The sequence below is a fragment of the Pangasianodon hypophthalmus genome, chromosome 26, assembly GCF_027358585.1.
Source record: "Pangasianodon hypophthalmus isolate fPanHyp1 chromosome 26, fPanHyp1.pri, whole genome shotgun sequence".
Taxonomy (NCBI): domain Eukaryota; kingdom Metazoa; phylum Chordata; class Actinopteri; order Siluriformes; family Pangasiidae; genus Pangasianodon; species Pangasianodon hypophthalmus.
The window spans coordinates 16,118,454-16,145,953 of record NC_069735.1 but is presented as its reverse complement, the minus strand read 5'-3'; the positions used below and the strand labels follow the sequence as shown (position 1 = coordinate 16,145,953).

Here is a 27,500-nt window from a genome sequence, read left to right as displayed (position 1 = left end):
AGGGCTGAACACAAACCCCCAGAGGCAGGAATGTGGGAAACGTGCTCTTTATTTAATGAACTTGTGTGGGAAGCAAGTGGGGGTGCAGGTGTAGGTGGCTGGTGAAGCGCAGTGACGTTGGTGTCGTCCCGGGGTTGAGCGTGGCGAGCTGGCAGCAGTGGGGCAATGGTGAGACGGCGGTGTGGAGGTCAGCATGCAGAGGTTGAGGGTCATCTTCCTCACTGACATCTCCTTCTGGTGAGAAAACCGAGACACATATATGTGAGGTGTTGTTAGCCTCACCTACCTTGTCGAGAGAGTGGATGCTGGCTCCTTTTATATCCCTCCGTCGTCTCCAGGATGGTGAGTTGGCACTATGGCACTCATTGTTTCAGGAGTGCTGAGTTTCTTCTGTGTGCAGGCTGCCAGCCCACCAGCTCCTAGCCTACTGCTGGCATGCCATGGGCCCAGAGTGAGAAGCGCCGGGAAAGCCCATCTGCATTACCGTGCTGAGCCTCCACTCGGTGTTGCATGGTGAAGTCGAAGTCCTGCAGGGAGAAGAACCACCTTGTCACCCTGGCATTGTTGTCCACTATAGAGGAGCGTGATCAGTCACTAAGGTGAAGGACCGGCCGGCCAGGTAGTACTTCAGCTCCTCTATGGCCCATTTAATGGCCATGGCCTCCCTCTCCAGAGCAGCATACTTTTTCTCCATGGGGGTCAGCTTCCAGCTCACGTAGAGGACCGGGTGCTCCTCCCCATCGATCTGTGATAGGATGGCCCCCAGTCCTGACTCCGACACATCAGTCACATGGTGAAAGGAGAGGGGAGAGGCAATCGAGGAAAAATTGGGCACGAAACCGCGGTAGTATCCAGCCAACTCCAAGAAGGCACGTACCTGTTTCTTGGTGGTAGGTCTTGGGTACTCTCTCACTGCTTCCACTTTTTTCTCCTGCAGCTTCAGGAGCCCCCTGCTGATGCGGTACCCCAGGTACTGTGCCTCGATGAGACCTAAGTGGCATTTCTTGGGATTGGCGGTCAGCCCAGACTTCAGGAGCTCCCCAGGACCTTCCTGAGATAGTATAGGTGGTTGAACCACATGGAGGAGTGTATGACAACATCGTCTATGTATGCGGCAGCATACTGGAGTGGGGCCGCAGGACAATGTCCATCAGATGCTGGAAGGTGGCTGGTGCTCCATGCAGGCCGAATGGTAGGACCCGGTACTGCCAGTGGCCCCTGGAGGTGGAGAAGGCCATCTTGGGTTTGGCCTCTGTGCTCAAGCCACCTGCCAGTAGCTCTTAGTCAGGCTGAGGGTGGAAATGAACCCAGCCCTCCCCAGCTGCTCCACCAGGTCGTCAACCCCAGGGAGGGGGTAGCTGTCGAAGTCCGAGACCTGGTTCAGCTTCTGGAAGTCATTACACAGCTAGATGCTCCCGCTGGGCTTGGGCACCATGACGATGGGGCTGGACCAGGGACTGGTGGACTCCTCAATGATTCCGTCTCAGTGCATCCGGCTGACCTCCTACTCGATTTCCCTGCGGCGGGCGTCTGGGACATGGTAGGGCCGCTGTCAGACCAAGACTCCCGGTGGGGTCTTTATGTCATGGTGGACCAGATGCATGAGCCCGGGGGTTGAGGAGAAGACATTGTCAAACTGGTCACCGTCCGAAGAGTAGCTCGAAGGGTGTAAATCCGGTGGATGTCTGAGGGGTCTCTTGCATGGCGAAGAGGACCTAGGGGAGCAGAAGGTCCTATTTCCTCCCCTCCTCGTCTACCACCCTCCGGAGCATCCTCTTCAGCATCTGGTTGAAGTGCTCAGCCAGTCTGTCGGTCTAGGGGTGGTAGTCAGACATACTCAGGTGCTTCACCTGCAATAACCGACACAGATCTGCCATTAGTTTGGACATAAAAGTGTACCTTGGTCACTGATGATGTATGCAGCTGAAGAGGAGCAGGAGCTCACAGGCGATGTTCCGGGAGGTGGCCTTCTGAAGGGGAACTGCCTCGGGGTAGCAGGTGGCATAGTCTATGATGACTAAGATGTATTCATGGCCCTGAGCAAACTTCGGCAGTGGCCCTATGAGGTCCGTGCCTACTCTCTTAAAGGGGACTTCGATAATAGGGAGAGGGATGAGGGGCGCAGGAGCAGGCTTGTAGGGGGGTAGTCCTCTGACACTGGGGGCACTGCTGGCAGAAGGCGCAGGCCTCCGTGTCCATTCCAGGCCAGAGGAAGGGGTCCTTCAGCTTTTCCAGGGTGTTACGGGCCCCCAAGTGTCCCCCCAGCAGGTGTGAGGTGCATGATGGCCTGGGTACGGCTGCGGGGTATTGGTGGACCCCCTCGATGACCCGCACCTGGCCCCAGCAGTTCTTCAGTCTGGCGTCCTCTTTCTGCTCCTGGCCAAAGTTCCCCTCCCGGGTGACCTGGGAAAACACAGAAGACACAGGGTTAGTGGGGATGGAAGTCTCACCTGCTGAGGTCGCCCCATTATCTCCCTCGCCCTGGGCCAAGCAGGCCTGCCGGACTCACGGCCATGTCGTCTTGGTTCTCCTCTTTTGCGGTGCTCTTGGGGCTCTGGCTGTGGCAAATCCTGGTCAGTCTTGACCCAGGGATGAGGCCACTCCTTTGCCTGGTGCTTCACATTGACTGGGAGGGTTCACCTTACGTAGGGCGCATCCTGCGAGCAGGGGCTTGTCCACGTGTCGAGAGGCAGCGGGGTCCCGCTCGACAGGCATGCTTTCATCCCTGGGCATCCCATAAGCAGAGTGACTTTGGCGGGGTTTCCCATTCCCATGGGAGAGGAGGTCCTGGCATCTCACCGGCGGGGGCCGGGATGACTCTCGACATTCACCCTGCCGATCTCAAGGGAGGCCACCGCTCGCTCCAGAGCCTCCAGCATTTCCCGGGGGTTGCTGGCTCCCCGCATGCCAACAGCCTTTCGCTCCTCAGACGGTAGAGCCCTCAGGAACCGGACCATGGCCACCCTCTCGACGACCTCGGTGTTGGAAAGGCGTTCAGGCTGTAGCCATCTCTTGGCAATGCGTAGCAGCGTGTCCATCTGGCCCTGAGGGGTGGCTTTTGGGTCATGAGTCCAACAATGGAGCTCTGTCACCACGCTGGTGGGGGAAGGGCCGCAGTGTAGGATGATCTCACTCTTGACCATGTCGTACTGGGCGGCTTTGTCTGGTGGGAAGGCATGGTACATCAGCTGGGCCTCTCCCGTGAGGAAGGGAGTGAGGGCGTGGGCCCAGCCCTTCTTAGGCCACTTCTCCCGTTGGCTGGTGCGCTCGAATGTTAGTAGGTACACCTCCACCTCATCGTCGGGAGAGAATTTAATGAGGAGGCGCTGGGCCTCTCGGCAGGGGTCGGAGAGGGGGACTGTAGCGGCGATGGTCCTTTGTTGGAGCTTCAGGAGCTCTTGGGTAGCAACTTGGAGGCCGAGGGCCAGCTCCTGTGTCACTGCCTACTGCTGCAGGCTCATCTGAAGGAACTGCTGAAATACTGAGTCCATTTTGGTGGCCTGCATTCTCCATCACTGTGACAATGCAAGACCACAGGAGGGCTGAACACAGACTCCCAGAGGCAGGAATGTGGGGAACATGCTCTTTATTTAATGAACTTGTGCTGAGAACAAGTGGGGGTGCAGGTCTATATGGCTGGTGAAGCACAGTGACGTTGGTGTTGTCCCGGGGTTGAGGGCAGCGAGCTGGCAGCAGCGGCGCAATGGCAAGACAGAGGGGGCATGGCAGATGCTCTCAGGCCACGTGGAGGTCGGTGTGCAGAGGTTGAGGCTTGTCTTCCTCTGTGATGTCTCCTTCTGGTGTGAAAACCGAAACATACATTAATGAGGTTGTTAGCCTCACCTACCTTGTCGGGAGAGCAGCCGCTGGCTTCTTTTATATTCCTCCGTCATCTCCAGGACGGTGAGTTGGCACCGCGGCACTCATTGGCTGCCAGCCATGCTGAATTAGGTTGCTCCGCCTCCAGCCACGCACACTCCACCCATCCAAAACAATGGGGGTGCTGAACTGGCGCTTTCTGTTCAGCATCCCGCCGGCAGTCGTGTGAGGAGCGCTGAGTTTCTTCTGTGCACGGGCTGCCAGCACGTTTGTAGTTCAACACATTTGAACTACAGCCAGCAGTTTGACCGTTTAAACCCTCAGAGCCACTCCTCTTATTTCTGTTTTTATATCTGGATGCAGGAGATGAACTTTGCTTAATGAGGGCTGAAAAGTTTTCTTTAGCAGTCTATTTAATTATGAACTGAAATTAAACCTTGTCTTTAAGCTAATTCTAAGATGAATGGCCGTCTTTTTTTTTTTTTTGCAAATTCATGACTGTATTGCTGTTTCCTTTTTGCCTTTTTGTGTGTTTTATAATGTTAAAATTGAACAGTATTTTTGCATATGTAGTAATTATACAGGCAGCCCTGATGATGTTACTCAGATTGATTCCTCCCCTTTCTCTGCTGTTTCTGCTCATGATTTCAGGTCAGTTACTTCTGTTAAATTATCATTTCACAGTAAATACTGCAATAAGCCTGTCTACAGTTGTACATACAGTATATATCCTTGTCCTTTGTGCTATTTGCATTTGCAGCATTAGCAGTTCTGTGTTAAGTTCTGCTTTCTCTCCCCACTGTACTGCACGAGGACTATTCTCTGTGGAGCTTCTCACTGTGTGCCTTTATGAACACACACATTTATGTGACTTCACGCAGGCTTTCCTACTGTCTGAGACCCGTATATGCAATATCAACACATTTCTGCATTTGCAGGAGTTGCTGTTTCTCAGGACTGGGATGTATATTACACACCAAAGTCTATCTGTGCTCTAAAGGGATCTACAGTGACCATGGGCTGCAGATACACATATCCAGCTGGTTACACAGTTGAGAGAGGTATCTGGAGCAGAGAGTTGGTTACAGATAAAGAGCCTCCTGATCTGACTTCAGACCCAAAGTACAGCGGCAGGGTTCAGTACCTCGGAGACACATTGCGTGACTGCAGTCTCAGACTGAGTGATGTGACAGAACAGGACCAAGGCAAATACTACTTCAGATTTATAACAACATTTGCTGGAGGAAAGTATCAAGGTCAAGATGGAGTTGACCTTTCTGTCACAGGTAAGCCTCATCAGCTGAAATAATGACACACTGTACTTTTCATTAGTGTGTCAGATTCCTCCAGTAGTACAGTAACACAAATTCACTGTCTTGCGTTATCTCACCTGGAATAAACACTGCTTAGCACATAGGTGTGGGGCAGAATTTACACAAGCAGGGTACAAAGGCTACAATTATATTAGAAGACATATTGCTCCAGTTCTTCTGCCTTGCTGGGTCACATTCACATTATGTTCCAAAGCTATATTTTTTTTGCTATTGTTCTTTAATATGAAGTCATACTGAATTAATTGTAATACTGAATTCAGCCTCAGAACTGAAAACATATCTTAATTGGAAACTTTAATTTCCTGCATGTCACCAGCAGGATGACATAAGACAGCAAGTCAACCCAAATTTATTTGAAGACAAATAAGTCTAGTTTATTTATTTTAAGACAAATAAGTCTAGTTGTTCAAGTAAGATGAAGTGCGCTGGTCTGTGCAGATGGTAGCTGTAAGCTGAAGTGGTTCAAATGGCAGAATTGATATTACTGGAGGAGTTAGCATATGATGCCTTTAGGAGGCAACAGATATTTAGAGACCAGTATGATTTTTGTTTTTTTTTCAGAGGATGAAAGCTGGCTTATAAGTCGGTTCTGTTTGCAGCGGCATCTGGTCAATTTTAAAAAGCTTTGTCATGGTTTGACTCCCAGTATCAGGGAAACACTGTCAATAAGCAGTAATACTTTTTTTGGACTCAATTTTTGTGTCAGACCATTTTCTTTTGACGTGAATTATATAGCGCTGGATGGACGACACTGAATTCACCTCTGTAATTTCTCTCCATATTTTGGCCATAGCAGGTACTGTGACTCTTCTGGATGTGCTGATAAATAATATGTTTTTATTCTCATAGATGTGAGTTAAAAGTACTTCAACTTCTGGCTCAGAGAAATTCTTCTTTTTTTGGCTGTAGCCATTTTGCACTTTCTGCTCTGTGATCTTGTTCTTTTTGTGGAGTTTTGTGGGTGTCAGCTTACGGGTGACTGCCATTTATCATAACATACATTTATCAACACACACACACCAATACGGAGAAAATCAGCATTTATGAAACTGTTGTAAGCCTTCTGTGAATTTTTATTTTGTTTTTTTTAGTTAATCAAACATTTACAAAGAACTTTACTCAAAACAAAAATTGATGAATGAGGCCCACTGTGTTTGTTTTACATACATGGTTAGCTAGCACATTTAAATAGCATAGACATTTGCCATGTCTCCAACTAGCTAACATCTGCTAGCAAGTAAGCAGTAGGTTTTTGATTTGGAGAACAGACAATAATCCCCAGACACTCTACTGCATGTTTCATCTCTTTCCTTTCTTGTCTTCCACAGAGCTCGAGGTACAGATTCCTGATAGAGTGATTGAAGGAGATGCAGTCACTCTCACCTGTAAAACCAGGAACAGACTGAGTGGCAATACAACATTTATCTGGTACAAAAGTGGACGTCGTTTATCCTCCTCCACTAACCTGCTCCGTCTGCCATCAGTCAGTCAGAGCGATGTAGGCAGATACAGCTGTGCTGTACAAGATAGTCAGTCCTGTGATGTCACTCTTGATGTCCAGTGTAAGTACAGATTTATTTATTCACTCTTAAAACTAGCAACACTAAAAGTTCATGCTGAATCCACATGTAAACTGAATCCCATCAGTAATGAAGCAGTAACAAAGAGCAAAGCAACACACATACATATATCTAATATATTTCTTATATTCCTGCAGTTATTTTTCCTTGATTTGGCTCAGTGTGTAAAAATAACGTAATATAATATTTTATTATTTATACAATATAATTTACTTTTACATTTTTTTCGGGGGCAGATGAACTGGTGTCCCATCCAGCTTGTTATCCCAGCCTTGCACCCAGCACTCCCAGGATAACCTGAGAGAATTTGATTATTCATTTAAAAATACCATGGGCTCGCACCTCTGACTGAAAGGAGATCTCTCAGAGAGACAACTCGTTCAAAAATGATATACTGCTACTCCACCAATATAAAGATTAGCTGGTCATTAACCAAACATTAGTAATGAGACAATTTCCTTATGTATGAGAATAATTTCCTTTTCTGAACCAAGATCACCTGTTCCTCAGTGCTGTGAATTAAAATTTAACATTTACTGCAGTGAACGCATGACTATAACGTCAGTAATTACAGTGGGCATGCTCTCTCTGCACTACTATGGCTGATCCTGGACTTCCTCTACCCAGACAACTTGGCTGACCTGGGATAAACTCCACAGTACCCTTAGCTTCAGCACTGCACACTTGCATATTTGCTTACTAGATTTATTGTGTACTTAAATACTCCTATACTTGAGTACTTGTATACATCAATACAGCTATAACTGCATAAAATAAAGCAAGTAGGCGAGACCTTTGCACACAATGAAACACAGCACAGAGAGGTCGTTAGTCAGGGGAACATGCACTTTTACAGGATGTTGTGCTGCAAAATTTTAAACATGAGGGAAGTATGGATGGTGAGGTTGGGTGCGGGTGGGGTGGTCTCCGTGGTTGGTGCAGAAATCCCTTTTTAGCAGTACTGGTAGGAGATGGATTGTTAACAGCTGCAGCCTTTAGAGAGTCACGGCCGCCACCGGGGGTAGAAGGGGAGCATCTTCCCTGCTGACATCGCCTTCTGTAAGCAGAGAGAGAGAGAGAGACAACAATTAGTGGCGTTGTGCTTTTCTCCTACCTCCCTGCTGTGCTGCTGCGGGCTCCTTTTATATCCTTCCAGCTCCTCCAGGACGGTAGATTGCTGCCACGGTGGAGATTGTCTGCCAGCCATGAAGAATTAATCCGCTCCACGTGCTCGTGGCCACGTGCACTCCGGCTGTCCAAAATAATAGGGGTGCTGAAGTGGCGCTGTCCTTTCAGTACCCTGCCGGCAGTCATGAGAGGAGCGATGTGCGCCTTTTGTGCGCGGGCCGCTCACCCCCTGTCACATACACATATTCACATACTTGCACAGCAGCTAACCAGCGGACTAGCAAAAATTGCACACCAATTTACTTGCATACTAGCATACTTTGGTACTAGAACATTTGGAAACTAGCATGCAATATTAACATTGCTCCATATCAGCAAATAAGCACGCTTGCAAAGTTGTACAGTAACATTCTGACAAACCAAAAATCGAACAGGCCACACCTCTGCTCTATAATGATGTCACATACTGACTTAAAAAACACCTCCACAAAATATTTTTTGACAAAGTGGACATGAAATAATATCACTTCTGTCAAGCTCAAACAGGACCAAAAGAATCAAAAGTTTGTGATTTTATGACATTTTTCAGTAATTAACGATGGATTTCATAGTCTGGTTATTGATAAAGAAAAACCTTTCATACTCTTTCTATCTCTAGATCCTCCAAAGAGAGTCTCAGTGTCCATCAGACCCTCTGGTAAGATAGTAGAGGGCCGTTCAGTGACTCTGACCTGCAGCAGTAATGCTAAACCACCTGCACAGAACTACACCTGGTATAAGGGAGCATCCTATATCAGAAGAGGAAAAACCTACACCATCAACAAGACCAGCTCTGAGGACAGTGGAAATTACACGTGCCGGGCTGGAAATGAACATGGACAACAGTCCTCTACTGCTGTGTCTCTGAATGTCCTGTGTGAGTTAACAATGATTCACTATGGTCCATTATATACCTTCCTGACCTTCAGTAAACTGAAAGATAATGAAAAGTGTTTCCTTTGTATCCTTTCCTTTTTGTGTTTTAGCTTCTCCAAAGAGAGTCTCAGTGTCCATCAGTCCCTCTGGTGAGATAGTGGAGGGCAGTTCAGTGACTCTGACCTGCAGCAGTGATGCTAACCCACCTGTGCACACCTACACCTGGCATAAAGGAACATCCTATATAGGAACGGGAAACACCTACACCATCAACAAGATCAGCTCTGAGGACAGTGGAGAATACAAGTGCAAGTCCAGTAATCGATACGGAGAGAAATACTCTGATGGAGTGACTTTAAATGTTTTGTGTGAGTGGTTGATTGTGCAGGTGGCTGGCTGACATCCACTGAGCCACTGGTTCTCGCTTAAATATTCTTAAACCTCTGTTATTGCCCCTTTTTTCAGATCCCCCTAAGAATGTCTCAGTGTCCATCAGTCGCTCTGGTGAGATAGTGGAGGGCAGTTCAGTGACTCTGACCTGCAGCAGTGATGCTAACCCACCTGTGGAGTATAGCTGGTTTAAAGGAACATCACCTAAAAGTAATGGAAAAACCTACACCTTTAGAACCATCAGCTCTGAGGACCGTGGAGTGTATAAATGCAAGTCTAGCAATCAACATGGAGAGAAATATTCTGATGAAGTTACTATAAAGGTTTTGTGTAAGTGTTGGATGGTTCAAGTTCATAAAACTATCTGACATTCGTAAACGGTACACATTGCTTTTAATCCCTAAATATCTTGTGTTTAGTAATATTTTGTATTTTTCAGATCCTCCAAAGAGAGTCTCAGTGTCCATCAGTCCCTCTGGTGAGATAGTGGAGGGTAGTTCAGTGACTCTGACCTGCAGCAGTGATGCTAACCCACCTGTGGAGACCTACACCTGGTTTAAAGGAACATCCTATATAGGAACAGGACAATCTTACATCATTAACAGGATCAGCTCTGAGGACAGTGGAGAATACAAGTGCAAGTCCAGTAATCAACACGGAGAGAAATACTCTGATGGAGCAACTTTAAATGTTTTGTGTGAGTGGTTGATTGTGCAGGCGGCTGGCTGACATCCACTGAGCCACTGGTTCTCACTTAAATATTCTTAAACCTCTGTTATTGCCCCTTTTTTCAGATCCCCCTAAGAATGTCTCAGTGTCCATCAGTCCCTCTGGTGAGAGAGTGGAGGGCAGTTCAGTGACTCTGAACTGCAGCAGTGATGCTAACCCACCTTTGCAGAACTACACCTGGTATAAGGTGGATGAAAGCTCACCTGTAGGATCTGGACAGAGTTACAGCTTCACTCTGAGGTTCAGCAACAGTGGAACGTTTTACTGCGTGGCTCAGAATAAATATGGGAATCAGACAGCAGCTGCAGTGGCTCTCACTCTAAATGGTATTACAGTTATTATAACAAATAACAATTTGTAGCATTGATAAAGGTGAATGAGTTATAGCTGACTGATATTTGTCTGCACACAGGGGGCACAAGTGTAGTTCTGTATGTAGTTCTTGGAGTGACAGTTGGATGTGGATGTTTATTTGCCATCATTGGTGTTTTATGTATGAGGTAAGCATATGTATTTTTCATCAACTTGCTTAAAATATCTGTGATATGAATCCACTGATTATTGTTACTTTTTAGGAGAAAGAGAAGAGGAGGTTCAGCTGATGATACCAAGTCTGGTCAGGTAAGTGAACTGTAACAGGACAGAGTGACACAGTGTGACTTACTGCTTTGATGATAATTTGTTTTTGGTAACCACTTAGGACAGCAACATAAAACTCTCATGCTTACCTGGAAAACAGCACAATAGAGAGTGATAATCATAATGAACATGAGGAAACACAAGGGTTCAGTCCTGACTTCTAACCTTTTCTACAAAATGTGGCAGTTTCTCCAAACATAGATATAGTGGTAAATGCTGTTATGTATTAAGTCATAGAATGCAACCTGAGGTACAGCTTCTTTACTCAGACATTCAGATCTGGACAAATTCCTAAAAAACACCAAACACATTCTTTATAATCTTCAAACAGAATGTTCACTCCAGTCCTACTGAAGACACGTACACAGCTCTTGATCTTCAGACCAGGTCCTCCAGTGAAGTGTATGACACACTTGGAGTAAGTGTCTTCAGAGTCACACTTCACTTAGACATTCAGATCTGGAAAGAATCACTAAGAAAGATGAACCCATGATTTATTTCTCTTTCTCTCATACAGAACATTTACTGCAATCCTACTGAAGACACGTACACAGCTCTTGATCTTCAGACCAGGTCCTCCAGTGACGTGTACAGCACACTTGCAGTAAGTGTCTTCAGAGTCACACTTCACTTAGACATTCAGATCTGGAAAGAGTCACTAAGAATGATGAACCCATGATTTATTTCTCTTTCTCTCACACAGACGGATCACCCGAGTCCTCCTGATGACACGTACACAGCTATGGATTCTCAGTCCATCTCTCCTGATTACTACAATTTACCAGTGAGTGCTTCCATTTGTTCATCACTTCGCTTGTAATCACTGGATATAGTACCAAGTTGAATAGCTTCGGAAAACTATAAACCATTAAAAGCCCAAAATCCAAAGGTTTAAAATGGTTGTATGACAAGAGGACAGTTTTAGGAACAAATTATTACGTGTTCTTACCGCTTAATACTCTTCCATTTTGAAATTACATAATCAGTTGTATTGTATTGTTTGCTCAAGATTTCACCTTAAGCTGTTTATCACGATTTCTTTTTCTAGACTGCAAGAAAACAACAGTGAGATCATCAACATCGACACCATGTCAAGAGAGAGAGAGAGAGAGAGAGAGAGAGAGAGACAGAAGATAGATGACCAATGCTAGTATAGTTCTGTTTTTGAGCTGTGGATCAATATTGAACTCTATCTTTAAATAGTTGAAGAGTGAGAGCTTTACATTTATGAACACATATATATATTGAGATTAACAACAGTGTGCAGGCATTTTGAACCGTTCTGCTTTGCACCTATGCATCCTTTTTCTACGTGTGCTGTATTTTTTTTTTTTCCTCTTTTTAATTAGAGGTTTATATTTTTATATTTACCTGCTTAAGTAACACACTGTACTCATGCTTCACTTATTCTTTAAGCACAAAAATGTGTGCTATTAAGGATTTACACAATAAAATCAAATATGATGTATAATCTTTCAGCATTTCATGAGCAGTGAGGTAATACCGTGTCCAGAGAGCCGTCACATGAAACACAGAGCCATAAAACAATGACGTAAATAAAATTGAAATAAAATCTGTGCTAATTGGGGGTTTTTTTTGTTTGTTTGTTTTTTTGGTTTGTTTTTTGTGTCTCTCACAGCAGAGATATCTGTCTGATTTTAGCCTGAGATGTGGGCAGAGTGAAGTGGAATTAGGGAGTGTCTATAAAATGACTGATAAGAGGTCCATCCAAACACAAACAAGCCTTCCAGACCAGAAGACAGTTTTCAAAATGGGTTTTCTCTGCCATGTAATATACTTGTACTGAGGCCATGGCTTAAACCAGGGGTTCCCAGACGTTTTTTGGCAAACGTCCCCAAATGGACAATATGAATTTTCTACAATCCCAAGCCTTGACCACACTACCTTCTTCCAAATGCCAATCAGCCTACAACACGTCTTTGGACTGGGGGAGGAAACCGGAGTACTCTGAAGAAACCCCCAAAACACAGGGAGAACATGCAAACTCCACACACACACAGGGTGGAGACAGGAATTGAACCCCCAACTCTGGGTGTGAGACAAATGTGCTAACAACTAAGCCACCGTGCGCCCCACTACTGTAACATTTGAACATTTTTTTATGTCAGTAACATACACGTGTGTAACATAAGTGTAGGCCTGTCACGATAATTATATTTTCGTAAGATATACTGACGTGATCTCAGTCATTTTTGCTGACCTCGATATTGCCCATTATGTTTACATGCATCTTCGTTTACTTAAGAATGAATTTCACCAACATTTTAGCCATTCATGCTGCTTCTGTCCTCTCGTCTGCTCTTCAGGGTGAAGGTTTGCTTTTACAGTGATTACTGAGCCTTCAGGTGATTTTAAAACGTTTTATGACATCACAAATATTGAAATATAAACATATTTAATAGGTTTCAGGGTGGAGGTTTGCTGTTACAGTGATTACTGAGGCTTCAGTTGATTTTAGGACTTTTTGTGACGTGATGTGACGTGACTTGTGGCCAAGTATGGTGACCCATACTAGGAATTTGTGCTCTGCATTTAACCCATCCAAGTGCACACACACAGTAGTGAACACACACACAGCGTGAAAACACACCCGGAGCAGTGGGCAGCCTTTTTTTGCTGTGGCGCCCAGGGAGCAGTTGGGGGTTCGGTGCCTTGCTCAAGGGTCTCACCTCAGTCGTGGTATTGAGGGTGGAAGAGAGCGCTGGTCATTCACTCCCCCCACCTACAATCAAATAAATGACATCACAAATATTGAAATATAAACATATTTAATGGGTTTCAGGCTGGAGGTTTGCTGTTACAGTGATTACTGAGGCTTCAGGTGATTTTAAAACGTTTTATGACGTCACAAATATTGAAATATAAACATATTTAATGGGTTTCAGGCTGGAGGTTTGCTGTTACAGTGATTAGTGAGGCTTCAGGTGATTTTAAAACGTTTTATGACGTCACAAATATTGAAATATAAGCATATTTAATGGGTTTCAGGCTGGAGGTTTGCTGTTACAGTGATTACTGAGGCTTCAGGTGATTTTAAAACGTTTTATGACATCACAAATATTGAAATATAAACATATTTAATGGGTTTCAGGCTGGAGGTTTGCTGTTACAGTGATTAGTGAGGCTTCAGGTGATTTTAAAACGTTTTATGACGTCACAAATATTGAAATATAAACATATTTAATGGGTTTCAGGCTGGAGGTTTGCTGTTACAGTGATTAGTGAGGCTTCAGGTGATTTTAAAACGTTTTATGACGTCACAAATATTGAAATATAAACATATTTAATGGGTTTCAGGCTGGAGGTTTGCTGTTACAGTGATTACTGAGGCTTCAGGTGATTTTTACAGACTTGTAGGCTTATTGTTTTTATTTTTAAATAAAAAATAAAATGATAAAACTCTTTGTGTAGAAATGATATTAAACCATACGACCAGTGTGTGATTATGGAGGCTATAAACTCCCGTTCCCTGTTAGCATAAACTAAAGAAGCTAACTTGAGTTTGCTCGGCTGCCTTAGTGACCGCTAGAGGGCGGAAGTGAGCCATTACAGTTAAGAGAAGCGCGCTGTGTATAATGGACGAGTGCACGAGCCGGGTGTTCGTTCCGCTTCCGGTTTGCGGGGATGTTGCTATGCGATGTGGAGTGTAGCTGTTGATATGCTGTTGGCCGGACGCTGCCGTTCTTCACACAACAGGTAATTTAACAACAGGTGTTTTTTTTTAATTAACAGCGCGCTGCGTTTATAAACCACCGGATGTGTGTGTTCGAGGAATGTCACCCCGCGGTTAACTAATAAAGTTAGCCTGCTTGCTAACGCGCTAGCTAGCTAGCTAGCCTGGAGCCTACGTGGAGCTCAGACTGATGATTTATTTTGGGCCGACGGAAATGAACCGGCGCGCGAGCGCTCTGTTAGCTCTGACAGGATTTTAGTTTCACTTTGCAACGTTAACTAAATCTCATGTAATGTTTAATACACAGGGAAGAGTTATATATTTCATATTTCACTAACTCTAGTGTTAGCCAGACTGAGATGCTAGCTCTCTATGTGTGTATATGAATTAATAATAGCTGAGTCTAACAACTCATGTGATCATAATTTGCATGTGACGTCATAATGTTGTTGTGTAATTAACATTATTGTTACATAAGCGCCATTTTGTGGTTAATGATTAGTATCCGGGTGGCACGTCTGGCAGTGTCATTTAAAGGAAAATAAGACACACTGATCTTCCCAAAAACGCTATCTGCTTTTATATAAGAAAACATGATTTATATTTCTGAATAAATTGTGAATGTTCTGATCCAGGATATCGGTAACGGTATTGAGCTGAAACACAAGAACAAGGTTGCGTTGTGGCCTCTCAGCTCCAGGGTTCCTCGTTCCATCCTGAGAATCATGCCCAGACCTTCAAGAAAGTCAGGAAGTGACAGTGACGTAGTATTTGCTGTAAATATTTTGCACCAAGTTAGTTCTTTTTTTTTTTTTCCTCTCCCTAATAATTTGCCAAACCGTGGCCAAATCCCACCCAGTTTCCCCTACAAACCCGGAAGATGAAGGCTAACACTCGGGGGGGGGGATGCGCTATCCGCCCTCTTCCGCATACATGAACTCACAGATGCCTGTGATTGGCTATTGTCACTGTGATTGACATGAGAGAGAGAGAGTGAGAGAGCATGGCCAGTTTTGCTCTCTTGACCTCAGATGGGATTCGGGATACGAACTTGATCTCCAGACGGTAGAAAAAACGCTTTGCTCTTGTGCCTCTCAGGAGCCCAAGTCAGTTCTTCTGCAGGAAGCTACTCCCAGAGTGCTTATTGAGGCAGTTATCTGGTGTCCATAGAATCACAGTTACATCCACAACGAGTGTATCTTCTCCCTTTGCTCCTATATGTGAGGTTCCTCTGGGTTCTCGGGTTTTCTCCCGCCTCCAGAAAACAAGCCTGTAGGTGGATTTGTGACTCTAAACTGATCCTAAGTGAGTGTGTGTGTGTGTGAATGAGTGAGCGTGTGAGAGAGCGAGTGAATGAATGTGAGTGTGTGAGTGTGTGTGTGAGTGTGTGTGTGAGTGTGTGTGTGAGTGTGTGTGTGAGTGTGTGTGTGAGTGTGTGTGTGAGTGTGTGTGTGAGTGTGTGTGTGTGTGTGTGTGTGTGTGTGTGTGTGAGTGTGTGTGTGTGTGTGTGAGTGTGTGTGTGTGTGTGTGTGTGTGTGTGAGTGTGTGTGTGAGTGTGTGTGTGAGTGTGTGTGTGAGTGTGTGTGTGAGTGTGTGAGTGTGTGTGTGTGTGAGTGAGTGTGTGAGTGAGTGTGTGTGTGAGTGTGTGAGTGTGTGTGTGTGTGTGAGTGTGTGTGTGAGTGTGTGTGTGAGTGTGTGTGTGAGTGTGTGTGTGAGTGTGAGTGTGAGTGTGTGTGTGTGTGTGTGTGTGAGTGTGTGTGTGAGTGTGTGTGTGAGTGTGTGTGTGTGTGTGTGTGTGTGTGTGTGAGTGTGTGTGTGAGTGTGTGTGTGAGTGTGTGTGTGAGTGTGTGTGTGTGTGCGCGATGACCTGGTGTCCCATCCAGGGTGTATTCCCAGGATAGGCTCCGGATCCGGTTTGACTTTAACCAGGATAAAGCTCTTACTGAAGATGAAGGAAGGAGTTAACGTGTGTTGTGTTTGACTGAAACTCAGGGAAGCGTCTTTGGGTCCTTTTTACACCTTTTGTCCGTTTGTCGAGTCTGAGTCAGAGTGAAACTAACACGTTGGGTTGGTTTGTCGTTTCGTTTGGTTTTGGTGGCACACTACACCAAATGAAATAAAGCAAGATGCAAATAAGAAAAAATGTGACTGTAGGGTTGAAAATGTCCTCGTAAATCTCAGGAGGTTGAACAAACCTTTACCAGGTGATCAGTCACAAAAATCACCAGAACACACACAAGACACTTAATAAATGATGAGATAATTATATAAACACCTTGTTTAAAACATGGTGCATCACATCCTGCATTTATTTTTATTTATTTATTTATTTTATTATTGTTTTGTTTTGTTTTGTTGGTCCAAACTCTCCAGAACGCAGCATTTCTGCAGTGCTACAGCTCTGTGCTTTGGCTCAGTTTAGCAGCTTATGCTGCATTCATGTCAACTGGGAACCTCCTGCTTCCCACATTAGAGCAAACTTGGCCGTCTGAAGTCAGAAATAAAATAAATACTCGCTGTTAGCTGTCTACAGAGACTGTAAATAAAGAGATGTTTGGTTAGTGCTTCATTTATTATTAAAGTGGATGCGATCATTCACTGTTAATAGCATCAAAAATTACGTAAAAAAAAAGAAAAATCTTGCAGAAAGAGATTTAACCTTTCAGTTGTCAAAGTATAACCCAGTGTGCAGCGACTTCAAATATAAACAAAGACTCCTTAAAAACGCTGTTGTTTCATGTTCTTACTTTTCGCTGTCTGAGAGCACCACCATGTTGAAGTGACGTCACGGAATCGCAACTCGACAAAGTCGGAGCTCTCGGAAAACTTTCCGTGTAGGAACTGAGAGTTGGCGAGCCATTCAAACGGAGCTTTCCTCCTGGGAAGTAGGGAACTTTAAAAAACTTCCCAGTTCCCGCTTGGTCATGAACGCAGCATTCCATCTACAAAACAACGCTGCAAACCAAAACACACATTTTTGGCCTGTTTGATTCGCTTCCTGCAGTGAGTCGATTCAGAGTCGAATCAGTTTCTCACTAGAGTTTGGAGACCAGGACCACAACACTCGCACCTGACTGAAGAACCACACGGAGGCGGAGAACACACACAAGATTCTGTTCAAAGAGAATAAAAACTGAATATGTGAACACACCCTTTAAGCACACTGTTTTCCTGTCTCTGTTGAATGAAATGAGCCAGGAGTCGGGTTGGTTGCTGAAACCTCAGTACCGGATCAGTATTTGAGCCTGATATCAGTGTTGTATTAAACATCGGTTCTCTCTGAAAACCTTCTATAACATTCCTCCATCATTGTGCTGTAGATCAGATTTCTGTCACGGCCAGCGTTTCTCCTGGTCACATGATCAGAGTCGCCTGTGGCGAGTGAATAAGTTACACACACACACACACACACACACCTCAGTAAGTAAGGAATTAAACACTGCGTGTCTTGCTGTTATAGGAAAGTAATCAATAACAAGGTGGCGTAATGAACCAAAAGTTGATTAATTCCCAATAACAGCACGTCCCCAAGTGTGTTATTCCTCTTACACCACGGCGATCTGCTGAAAATTATTAGTTCACATCGTACTTTTTTTTTATCCATTTGTAGTTACTTCCTGTTCTCACTTACGTTATAGCAGCGTTATAGTCGCTCTCTCATAAGACTCTCGCTTTCTCTCTCTCTCGATGTTACCGCAGAATAAAAAAAACGCAGCGTGAGACAGATTATCTCACTTGAGTTTAAAAGTTAAAACACAATCTGTTAAGAGATAACGATCCATTTGGGACCAGGAAGTTAGACGTTGAGGATGTACAGTTCTATGAAATGGGTTTTTTATATTGTTTTTTTTTGGGGGGTTTTTTTTTTCAAATTTTTTTAGTTCTCGTAATTTTGACCCATTTTTACTTTAAGAACATGTTTATTCATCATAGTCTACGGTGCTGTGAGATGATGAAGGCTGAAAAATAATAAGATCTCACATCCTGGTGGTGTTGGGTTTTTTCTTCTTCAAAGTGCATGGTCTTTAAATGAATGACTGGTGACTGAAATGACACCATGAGTCTCATTCTGAACACGCGCTTTGCTTTTTTTGAGTCATTCCTGAGATAACCGTCTCTCTGTACAATCATTAACAAGTCATCAGTTTTTGTTCTCGTTTTGAGCTCTGACTGAAGCGATCACATGATCAGCGTCGAGTATGTTGTTTTGCATGACAATGTTAACGTTATTTCCTTCAAATCTTTTGCTGAGATCTACTGAGATGGAGGTGCTCACTCGACCTCAGACGCGTCACGGTGAAAAACGTCAGCACTTTCACTTCCGTTTCCAGTCAGTCAGAGAGCAGCACAAGTGTACAAACCTCAGCAGAAACAGGACAACTCTGTTCTTATGGGGTTTTGAGGAGATAATCAGGGATACGGTGCAACACGGTATTGTTATCGTGAACAGGTCAAATGATTATCGCTTTGATTGTATTCTGTTTGGATCTTCGGCAAGGGTTCATTCTGGACAGCAGTCGGCATTTGCTACAAGATCTAATCTGTTAAAAAAAACTTCAAATTTATAAAATTAAATATACACCGTGTCCACCCTTTTCCCAAAACATATCTGTTGTGCAAAGTTTGCTCCCGTATTTTGGGACTGAAGTACTGTTTAGAGATGACAGTGTGACTCCATCTCCTCGTTTATTCTCCCTCAGCTGGAGGCTGGTGTGAGGAAGCGGCGCTGCCATGGCGTCCGGACCGGGCTCGGTGCCCGTGGTTCAGCCCGGCGTGGGCCCCGCTGGCACTGACCGGCTCTTCCGGAAGCCCAGAGACCTGATGGGTTCGTCTACACACTACAGACCTCCGCGCTCTCTCCCTGACGTCTGCCCCAAGGAGCCTACAGGTGGGAAAATCCATACTACCAAATCCAAACACGTGTCTGTTAAAGTGCTCTGAAATCAAACCTGGTGTTTTAGAGCTTTTTGTACCTGTTCCTTAGTGTTACGGACATCAATATGGTACTATATATGAAGGGGGGAAAAAAATCCAAAAATAAAAATATATAACTAAAGCTATAGCTTTGCTTGAATCTTAATAACTTGCCTAAAAATCGCTCTGGCAGGGCCGGGCGATATGACGATTATAATATCCATATTGTGATAAACTATGACACAGTATACTTTTCTGAGATATTGTGATTTTTTTTTTTGTGTGTGTGAGAGATCCTTTTGTGTGTATTTTTTTTAATAACAGTTGGAAGCAGCTGGTTTGGTGTTTAGGTTTTGTACTGTTTTAACTCTCTAAAATTATAAATTGTTAATATTTTTATTTTTTACGTTGGTGGGCTTTCGACACCGATTTTGTCCCAAACAGAATAGATGATAGATTCTGAATCTGGGCTCGACAAGGAATTTCAAATTGTTACGCATTTTTCAGCAAGGGTAGACTCCAGTTTTTCAATCTATAAAGGAGAAATTTGGGCTCAATCTTAGGCCCAATCCCATTTCTACCCCTTAGCCCTTCCCCTTTCCCCTACCCCTCCATTTCGCACGTTCACGTGAAGGGGTGGGGTAGGAGTGTCTCGATTCTCTTTTGGTTGGAGGGGGAAGGGGAAGGGAAAGCGCCAGATAGCCCTTCAAACGAAGGGGTATGAATTATCTCAGCGTAAACCGTTTAATGTTTAATGAACATAAATCATTTGTTTTATGTTACATTCAATCGTGTGTTCATATTTACGGTGATGTTATTCAAAGAAATGTTTGCAAAAAATCGCTAAAGTTTGCTAACGTCATATCGTTACAGACTGCACGATAGTGCCACAACATATTTTCATGTCTGATCAGGGCTGTAACCACCAAAGACATTGAGGGGGGGCTAGAAATCGCTAAACTGTTTTTCTCAATTATTGCCAATTCGAGAGAGAGAATTAGGACCTAGATGACGTATGATGACGTGTAACATTATAGTAGTGATGTCCCAATTCTTAGGGGAATATTTTCACCTCTACCCCTTAACACTCTGTTTCAAGGGCAAGGGCTAGGTGAAGGGGTAGGGGTAGGTGAAGGTGTAGGGGTATAAAATAGAATTGGGATTGGGCCAAAGTGATTTCTACAGATTCCTCCAATTACAGTCATTATATAGACTGTAATATCAGATTAGTATTGGAATCAGCTGAGACAGGAATAATGAAGGTGTTTTTAATCAGTAGGTATGTCTCACCCATGTAATAAGATTATTTCCAAGATATACGATGGATTTCTCCAAACTAAGCCAGATTACACGTTATACGTTAAAGAAAAATGGCAAAAGGAGAGAAATTTGACTATCTCAGTGGAGGATTGGGGGAAAATTTATAAAACACAGTGGAAATCTACAAGCTCAGCAACGTGGAGAGAATTCTGCTGGAAGGACGTTATTAGGTTATTTTTTTATTACACCATCTCAGAAAAGATAGCAGGAGAAAGCTGCAGGCTGCTGGAGATTATATGGGGAGGATGAAGCCAAACATTATCATATTTTCAGGGAATGTCGAGTACTAGCTCCTTATTGGCGAGAGATTAAAAGGAATTAGGAGGCTGTTTTTGGGTGGGATGGCAATTCCTTTTAATTCTGAATCAATATATCTGGGTAATATTTCATTTGATGGATGAGATAACAACGATTAGAAGCTGATGTTAATTCTCCTGGCAGCCGGTAAAATGACAATAACAAGAAAAGGGTTAAAACCAAAGCCACCTATGGTTGAAGAATGGATAGATATAATACACAATATACATAGTGATGGAAAGAGTTTTTTTTTTCTTTTGCCTGAATACGTCAAATCCATACAATCAGACTTTTACTGAATTGAAAATGGCATGCAGTGTATTTTCTTTAGGAGTTACATGGAATTAGCTCGTCGGGGTATTTTGTATATAGTTGCTGACAAAATGGGGGCAAATACAAAACATTTGCGAAAATCAAGGACTTTTGTTTCCAGGATTGATGACATACATATCTAACAACCTAATATTTTTACTGAATATATAAGTAGCTGATTAGATTTTGTAAAATTGCTGCCGTTTTCCATTTTCAGTGTCAAATAATTTATTTTTGTAGGCGTTTAATAAAAGTATCATTGAACTCCATCTCTGTTTACTTTTCAATACAGCGCTACTGTTTTGTGATTAAACATAAATATCATGATACACACAGTGTTTTAAAGTATCACAAAATGATATTTTCGCCGTCTTTGCCCACACACACGCAGACCCCCTCGGAAATGTTGCTTCTCTGACACGTCCCTTTAAACGTCATCAGTATTTTACTGCTCTGTGTTTTAAATGCAATTGGTGCTTGGTTTCGTTTTGGTTTTGGCAGGAAGCAAAGAAACGTGCGAGCGCTTCCTGGAGTGCTTTTATACTGAAGAAAACGCACAAAACCTCTTTTTCCACGACATAACGCAATCTTTATCGACATGTCAGATCAGATACAGAATATATTACCTGGAGGTTTTTCTGCTGGCTGTTTGTTAGAAGGTGAAATACGGCGTAATTTTTCCAGACATGGGCACATGCAGTCCATCAAAAAAATTACTTACATGACGGATTCAGACGGGTCTACAATCCCGGGGAGGCCTCGGAAATAATTAATAATTAGAATTATGTAAAATGAATCCCGTCTAAGTAGGGCTTGTGTGTGTGTGTGTGTGTGTGTGTGTGTGGAAGCCTCTTTACATTTACATACATTATAAGAAAACTCTTGGGATCAAATGGATTGTTGTGTATAAATCCTCCGGAGTATAAGATTATGTAAAACAGAGTGTGTGACGGTGGTGTGCAGGTGAGGCGCGCGGGCTGAGCGACGCTCCGTCAGTGGTGGCGGATCAGCACCGATGGACGGTATATAACTCTAAGGTGAACCTGCCGGCGGCGCTGAACGACCCGCGGCTGGCCAAGCGCGAGTCCGACTTCTTCACCAAGACCTGGGGATTGGACTTCACCGAGGGGGAGGTGATGCCCTCGTACAGCCTGCCCAACATCACAGCCGAACACTTCAGCACGTACCTGAATGACACTGCTCAGGTAACACACACACACACACACATTCTCTCTCTCTCTCTCTCTCTCTCTCTCTCTCTCTCTCTCTTTCTTTCTGTCAGATACGGTTAATTATTCAGGTCCTTCCACTGCCAGGAGGGGGATTGTGCGTGTGTGTGTGTGTGTATAGAAATAGTCCACAGTATGACCTCGATGAAAGAGAAGGAGTCGTGGCCTCTGCATCAACACTCAAGCAGTGACGATGCAAACAGTACAGACTGACCTGCTCCCTAATCGCTCAGATCAGCACTCTCTCTATCACACCCTCGGGTTCAGATGTCTGTGGCGTCTGAAAGCAGGTGTTAATGTTCATTGTTGTGTATTGCAGAGGGAGAAAATCCACGAGCGGTGTAAAAACATCTGCCCCAATAAAGACGACCTCTCCATCCCCAACATCACAAACAATCACGGTATGTAATAAAGTTACACGCTCTGATGCAAAGATGCTTTATACACAATTCCAGCTATTCGACGTAAGATTATTTAACCCAGCTTATTTCCTAGGTACAAAAATCTCAGGCTTGCAGACAATACAATACGAAATGATTTTGATTTTTAGGATAGGATACGATTCGATTTAGCATTCTGGCTGACTTGTTATGAGCGAGTCACATTTCTATCCTTTTTAAACATCATTTTAAACATATGAATTATATTTTACACACATTTTACCCAATTATAATCAGTTTATGATTGAAATTGAATTTCACTTTTGATCGTCGCACTAGCTTTCCACACAATTAGCCCCGCCCCTTTTGTACCAAAATAGAAGTAAATGTGGTGAAGTAAATGCAGACACCAGTGATTCAGACTTTGTCCTGTGACCACAAGTCCATTATTAGAAAATGACCACAGATATAATGTTAATCTCAAATAATAATTAAATGATTTGATTATTGTACTTAGTTGTGTAAAGACTAAAGTGTAATGTTTGCAGTGATATATGTAAGGATTTCTCTTTTATCTCCGTAGATAAAGCCAAAGAGGAGCTTGAGCAGGTGCCTAAGGTATGAACTGAGACATGCTTCTGTCTGTCCATCTGTCCGTCTCTCACTCCACTTTCACTGACTTTCGTGTGTGTGTGTGTGTGTGTGTGTGTGTGTGTGTGTGTGTGTTACAGATCTTCATGAGGCCTGACTTCGTACTGAGCGACCCGGCCACCTTCAGCGCCGTGTTGCCGTGGTCGCACTTCAGCGTCGCCGGGGGGAAGAGCGGCCGGGATGCCGCATCGTCACGGTTACTGCAAGAGAAAGTGAGTGGCTGATTAAATGCTGTGGGGCGGAGTCATTGTTGCGACTTTTCTTTTATTTATTTATTTATTTATTTATTTATTTATTTTTCTTGCTTTAGTAACTGATACACTTTGGCAATGTCGCAAATAAATAATAAAATCCGAGGTATTATTGAGGTATTATCGCCGTAGTGCTTCCTAACTTGGATTGTTTCTGCTCAGCAAGCTTGGCTAATCAACTGATATATCCAAGTAGAGAAATTAAGTAGCAGCTCTGTCTGTTCTGCATATTTTGAATAGTTTTGTGTAGGAATTTTACCCTGCATTTCCTGACGTTCCTCTTTTTGGAATGATGTAGAACAGCGAAAACTATTTTAGTTAAAAAAAAAAAAAAAAACACTCAGTATGTCTAATCACAGATATTTTATATTTATACAGAATTGATTCGCGGTGCATTTTTGCCTTGTGAACCTTATGTATTGGAATAAACGAAATATTAATATGCATCACTCGTGTACAGGATGTCGTTCCTCTGTGTCCTGTCAATCACAGCGACTTTAACCAATCACAGTGTGTCTTTATGAGAATTTATGCAAAACATTCACTCCTTATCTGTTTTTCTTCTCCGTCCTGTCGTAGTTGAGTCACTACCTGGACGTGGTGGAGGTGAGCATCGCGAGACAGATCTCTCTGCGCTCCGAGGCGTTCTTCCACGCCATGTCGTCTCAGCGCGAGCTGCAGGAGCAGCTGTGCGAGGCGGCGGGCGCCGTGAGGGCGCTGCGGGAGCATACGGCCAGCATGGGGCGCACCATGAGCCTCGGGCCTCTGCGGGCGCTGCGGCACACGGTCACGCGCAAGAACTGCGTCACGCTGCACAGTAAACTGAAGCTGATGGCGGCGGTGCAGCAGACACAGCCCACCGTGCAGCTGCTGCTCTCCACCTCCGAGTTCGTGGGTGCGCTGGAGCTCATCAACACCACCAAAGAGGTGCTGCAGCAGGAGCTCCAGGGCATCCACAGCTTCAGGTACAGACACACACACACACAGGTACAGACACACACACACACACACACACAGGTATACACACACACACACTTTATAGCTTTTAGCAGGATACACCATGATTAATCTCTCTCTCTCTCTCTCTCTCTCTCTCTCTCTCTCTCTGTGTGTGTGTGTGTGTGTGTGTGTGTGTGTGTGTGTGTGTGTGTGTGTGTGTCAGACACCTGGGCTCTCAGCTGTGTGAAATGGAGAAGCTGATCGATAAGATGATGGTGGCCGATTTCACCACTTACTCCAGAAGCGACCTCAGCCGAACCTTCGAGGACGACAACCAAGTGCTGGAGAAGGTGTTATTTCATATTACACACCACAGCGCTGTCGAATTCTGCATTCTGATTGGTCAGAAGGTGTCGATTAATTTTCTATAACAGCAGCTCTGACAGTAGCGCAGCCGCACATCACAGGTTTATGTTAACGCGCTCGTTCTAACACGTTATCGTTTCTATAGTAACAGATCGTTCACAGAGCGGACGCTCCACATCACTGGAATAAAAAATGTGTGTAATCGTTGGTATGGTGAAGCGTTCTGTAGGGAGACGTTTACCATTTAAGGAAGGAGTCTCCAGCGTCAGAGCTTTGTACCAGTCAGTAAGTTTTCTGATGTATTCAGGACAGAAGATGTTACGCTTTGTGGTTTCTCAGTAACATGACAAGTTGTGTTTTTTGTCTTCAAGAAAGAGAAGAGGGAGACTTTTGAGGGAACAACTATTTATAGCTGCTATGATGTAATTCAGAACAGGAACTAACTTGTTTCATGGACGTTACGCAACATTAAACGTCACTATAAACAAATAAAAGGTATGATGTTTCGTAAATTTTGCAAAACGCTGTGGTATAAAAGGAATAAAACACTTCAGGATGTTTTGTTGTAGAAAGATAATCAAGTACATGGTTGTTAAGGAAACTCCACTTCATCACATCAGCCCATCGTTGATTATTTTACAGTAACAGCACGACGCAGAGTGTTTATTCCTGACTTATCGACTTACCGCCTTCTCCCTGTTCCTTTTGTTGTGGTTTGACATGAGCCTGAGCCTCACTGCTCTAACGTGAGGAGATGTAGGTCAGTAGGTGAAGTGTGTGTGTGTGTGTGTGTGTGAAGTGTGGGAGCAGGGAGTCTTGCACGGGTTTGAGGTTTGAATCTGTGGCTGCACTTCTTTAAATTCCAAACCACAGCACAATGAATGAAATGATTAGTGCAACACACACACACACACACACACACAAACACACAAACGCTGCATCTGAGTGCTGCGTAGAAACATTCCTTAGTCAGTGCGGATATCGGCGATGAGCCGCCAAACCAAATAAATACACTGACTTCACTCGTGTGTGTGTGTGTGTGTGTGTGTGTGTGTGTGTGTGTGTGTGTGTGTGTTTCAGGACCGGCTGCAGTCTCTGGTCTTTGGCCTGCTGAGACAGAGGAAGCTGGATTTCCTGGACATCTACAGCGAGGAGATGATGCAAGCAGCGAAGGGCATCGTCAGACAGGTGAAGTCTCCCTCCAGAGTTCATACTGAGGGTTAAACCAAGAGTTCATCCACTAACTAACTAACATTTAATTTACTTTCTAATTTGCTCTGTTTGATATACGACACGTTTGGTGTCTGCAGTCGTCCTCTGATGGTGTGTGTTTCTCGTTTTGTTCAGTGTGTGATAAAGTCGGTGTCTCAGATTGAGGATATCGACACCGACACTGTCGTGAAGTGAGTAGCTTTTATTTTTCTGAATGATTCCTGTTCAGAGCATACTGCAGATAAGTTAAAGTGTGTGTGTGTGTGTGTGTGTGTTGCAGACTACAGGATCAGATGAGGTTGATGACGTTTGCTCAGTGGTTTGAGCTCCTGAAGAACGTGTTTGAGTATTTCCTGCTCTTCCTCACCAGGATCAAGGTACATCGGCTCACACTCGCCTCTCTGTTTATTTAAACCCTGTTATTTACTTATATTTTGTTGTTTTTGATCTCTGTGTGTGTGTGTGTGTGTGTGTGTGTGTGTGTGTGTGTTTTAGGCCACTCTCGGGGTGATCCGAAACGTGGTTCTGGAAATCCTCGACAGCAGCCAGAGGAACCGAGCGGCTGACGCATGCGCGCTCGCTGACGGCGGCTCCGCGGAGAACGAAGACGAGGAGGAGGACGAGGAATCAGGTCTCCGTCCCGGAGAAGCCGAGCTCGCCTTCCTCACACACGAGGGGCTGTTCATCAGCGACGCGTTAAACGAAGCCGAACGCCGCGGCAACGGCGCGTCCACTCAGACCAGAGCGCAAGCGAAAGAGGAAGCTTCGGGAAGCGACTCAGCCTCGGGCACTACGGAGTCGTCCTCCAGCAGAGAGCACATCACAAACACTACCTCCTCCCTGACCACAGGGGGCGCCGCTGCACTGTGAGGACCTGCACACACATCACGTTCAGTTAGCGTGCTTATTATAGCCTCGGCTAAATTAAGATGCTAGAACATAAAGAACTCCTCTGTTCTCCAGACACGCTGTAGAGAAAACGACGATTACGAATCATGAATTCTTCTTTCTTAGGAAAATATCTTAGGAAAACAGCTTTTCCATATTTGTGTTATAACCTGGAAAGAGAGCATGTGGCTGAGAAGAAAGGCGTTGAATGTTTAAAAAATAAATAAATAAAAAATACCTAGCGTTGCAGTGTACAGCGCTGTGTATCCAATAATAGATACGGAGGTTACTGTAGTGTGATTTGGGACGAGTCCTGAGCCGGACACAAAAAGAATGTTGTGGGATGAGAACCTCTGGACTAAGGAACTTGATTGAGTTCAAAAAAAGACAAATGCATTTTATATTTAATTTTGGATTTTTCTCCGATTTTCTCCTTACTTTAGTCTTGTCCGATTCCCACCTAGCAGCCAGCTCTCCGCTATCATAAGCCACCTACCAACCAGGGAGGGTGAA

General features: G+C 44.3%; 2 protein-coding genes across 2 annotated transcripts in view; both read left to right on the top strand.

Moving 5' to 3' along the window:
• Positions 1-4,726: 4,726 nt before the first annotated feature.
• On the top strand, positions 4,727-12,072 carry LOC113537394 (B-cell receptor CD22). Its single transcript, XM_026931850.3, has 13 exons — positions 4,727-5,105; positions 6,482-6,715; positions 8,520-8,777; positions 8,887-9,144; positions 9,242-9,496; positions 9,606-9,863; positions 9,961-10,221; positions 10,308-10,395; positions 10,471-10,516; positions 10,866-10,952; positions 11,052-11,138; positions 11,238-11,318; positions 11,583-12,072. Exons 1-13 carry the CDS (start codon positions 4,727-4,729, stop codon positions 11,601-11,603), a joined length of 2,313 nt encoding a protein of 770 aa, XP_026787651.3. The 3' UTR covers positions 11,604-12,072.
• A 2,041-nt stretch (positions 12,073-14,113) lies between these two features.
• The window catches only part of vps54 (VPS54 subunit of GARP complex), a 21,108-nt gene continuing 7,721 nt past the window's right edge, over positions 14,114-27,500 (top strand). The window contains exons 1-12 of the mRNA XM_034300052.2: positions 14,114-14,251; positions 18,929-19,116; positions 22,035-22,276; positions 22,620-22,701; positions 23,264-23,298; positions 23,412-23,543; positions 24,162-24,547; positions 24,745-24,871; positions 25,968-26,075; positions 26,235-26,290; positions 26,380-26,476; positions 26,595-26,965. Of these exons, the coding sequence (XP_034155943.2) occupies positions 18,960-19,116; positions 22,035-22,276; positions 22,620-22,701; positions 23,264-23,298; positions 23,412-23,543; positions 24,162-24,547; positions 24,745-24,871; positions 25,968-26,075; positions 26,235-26,290; positions 26,380-26,476; positions 26,595-26,965 (1,793 nt within the window). The 5' untranslated portion in view covers positions 14,114-14,251; positions 18,929-18,959. The remainder of the gene's footprint in view (positions 14,252-18,928; positions 19,117-22,034; positions 22,277-22,619; positions 22,702-23,263; positions 23,299-23,411; positions 23,544-24,161; positions 24,548-24,744; positions 24,872-25,967; positions 26,076-26,234; positions 26,291-26,379; positions 26,477-26,594; positions 26,966-27,500) is intronic.

Excerpts from the sequence above, each read along its gene's own strand:
- LOC113537394 (XM_026931850.3), top strand. The coding sequence starts at position 4,727 with ATGCAATATCAACACATTTCTGCATTTGCAGGAGTTGCTGTTTCTCAG. Across the intron at positions 5,106-6,481 it reads AGTTGACCTTTCTGTCACAG|AGCTCGAGGTACAGATTCCT; the intron begins GTAAGCCTCATC and ends TGTCTTCCACAG. Across the intron at positions 11,319-11,582 it reads CTGATTACTACAATTTACCA|ACTGCAAGAAAACAACAGTG; the intron begins GTGAGTGCTTCC and ends TTCTTTTTCTAG.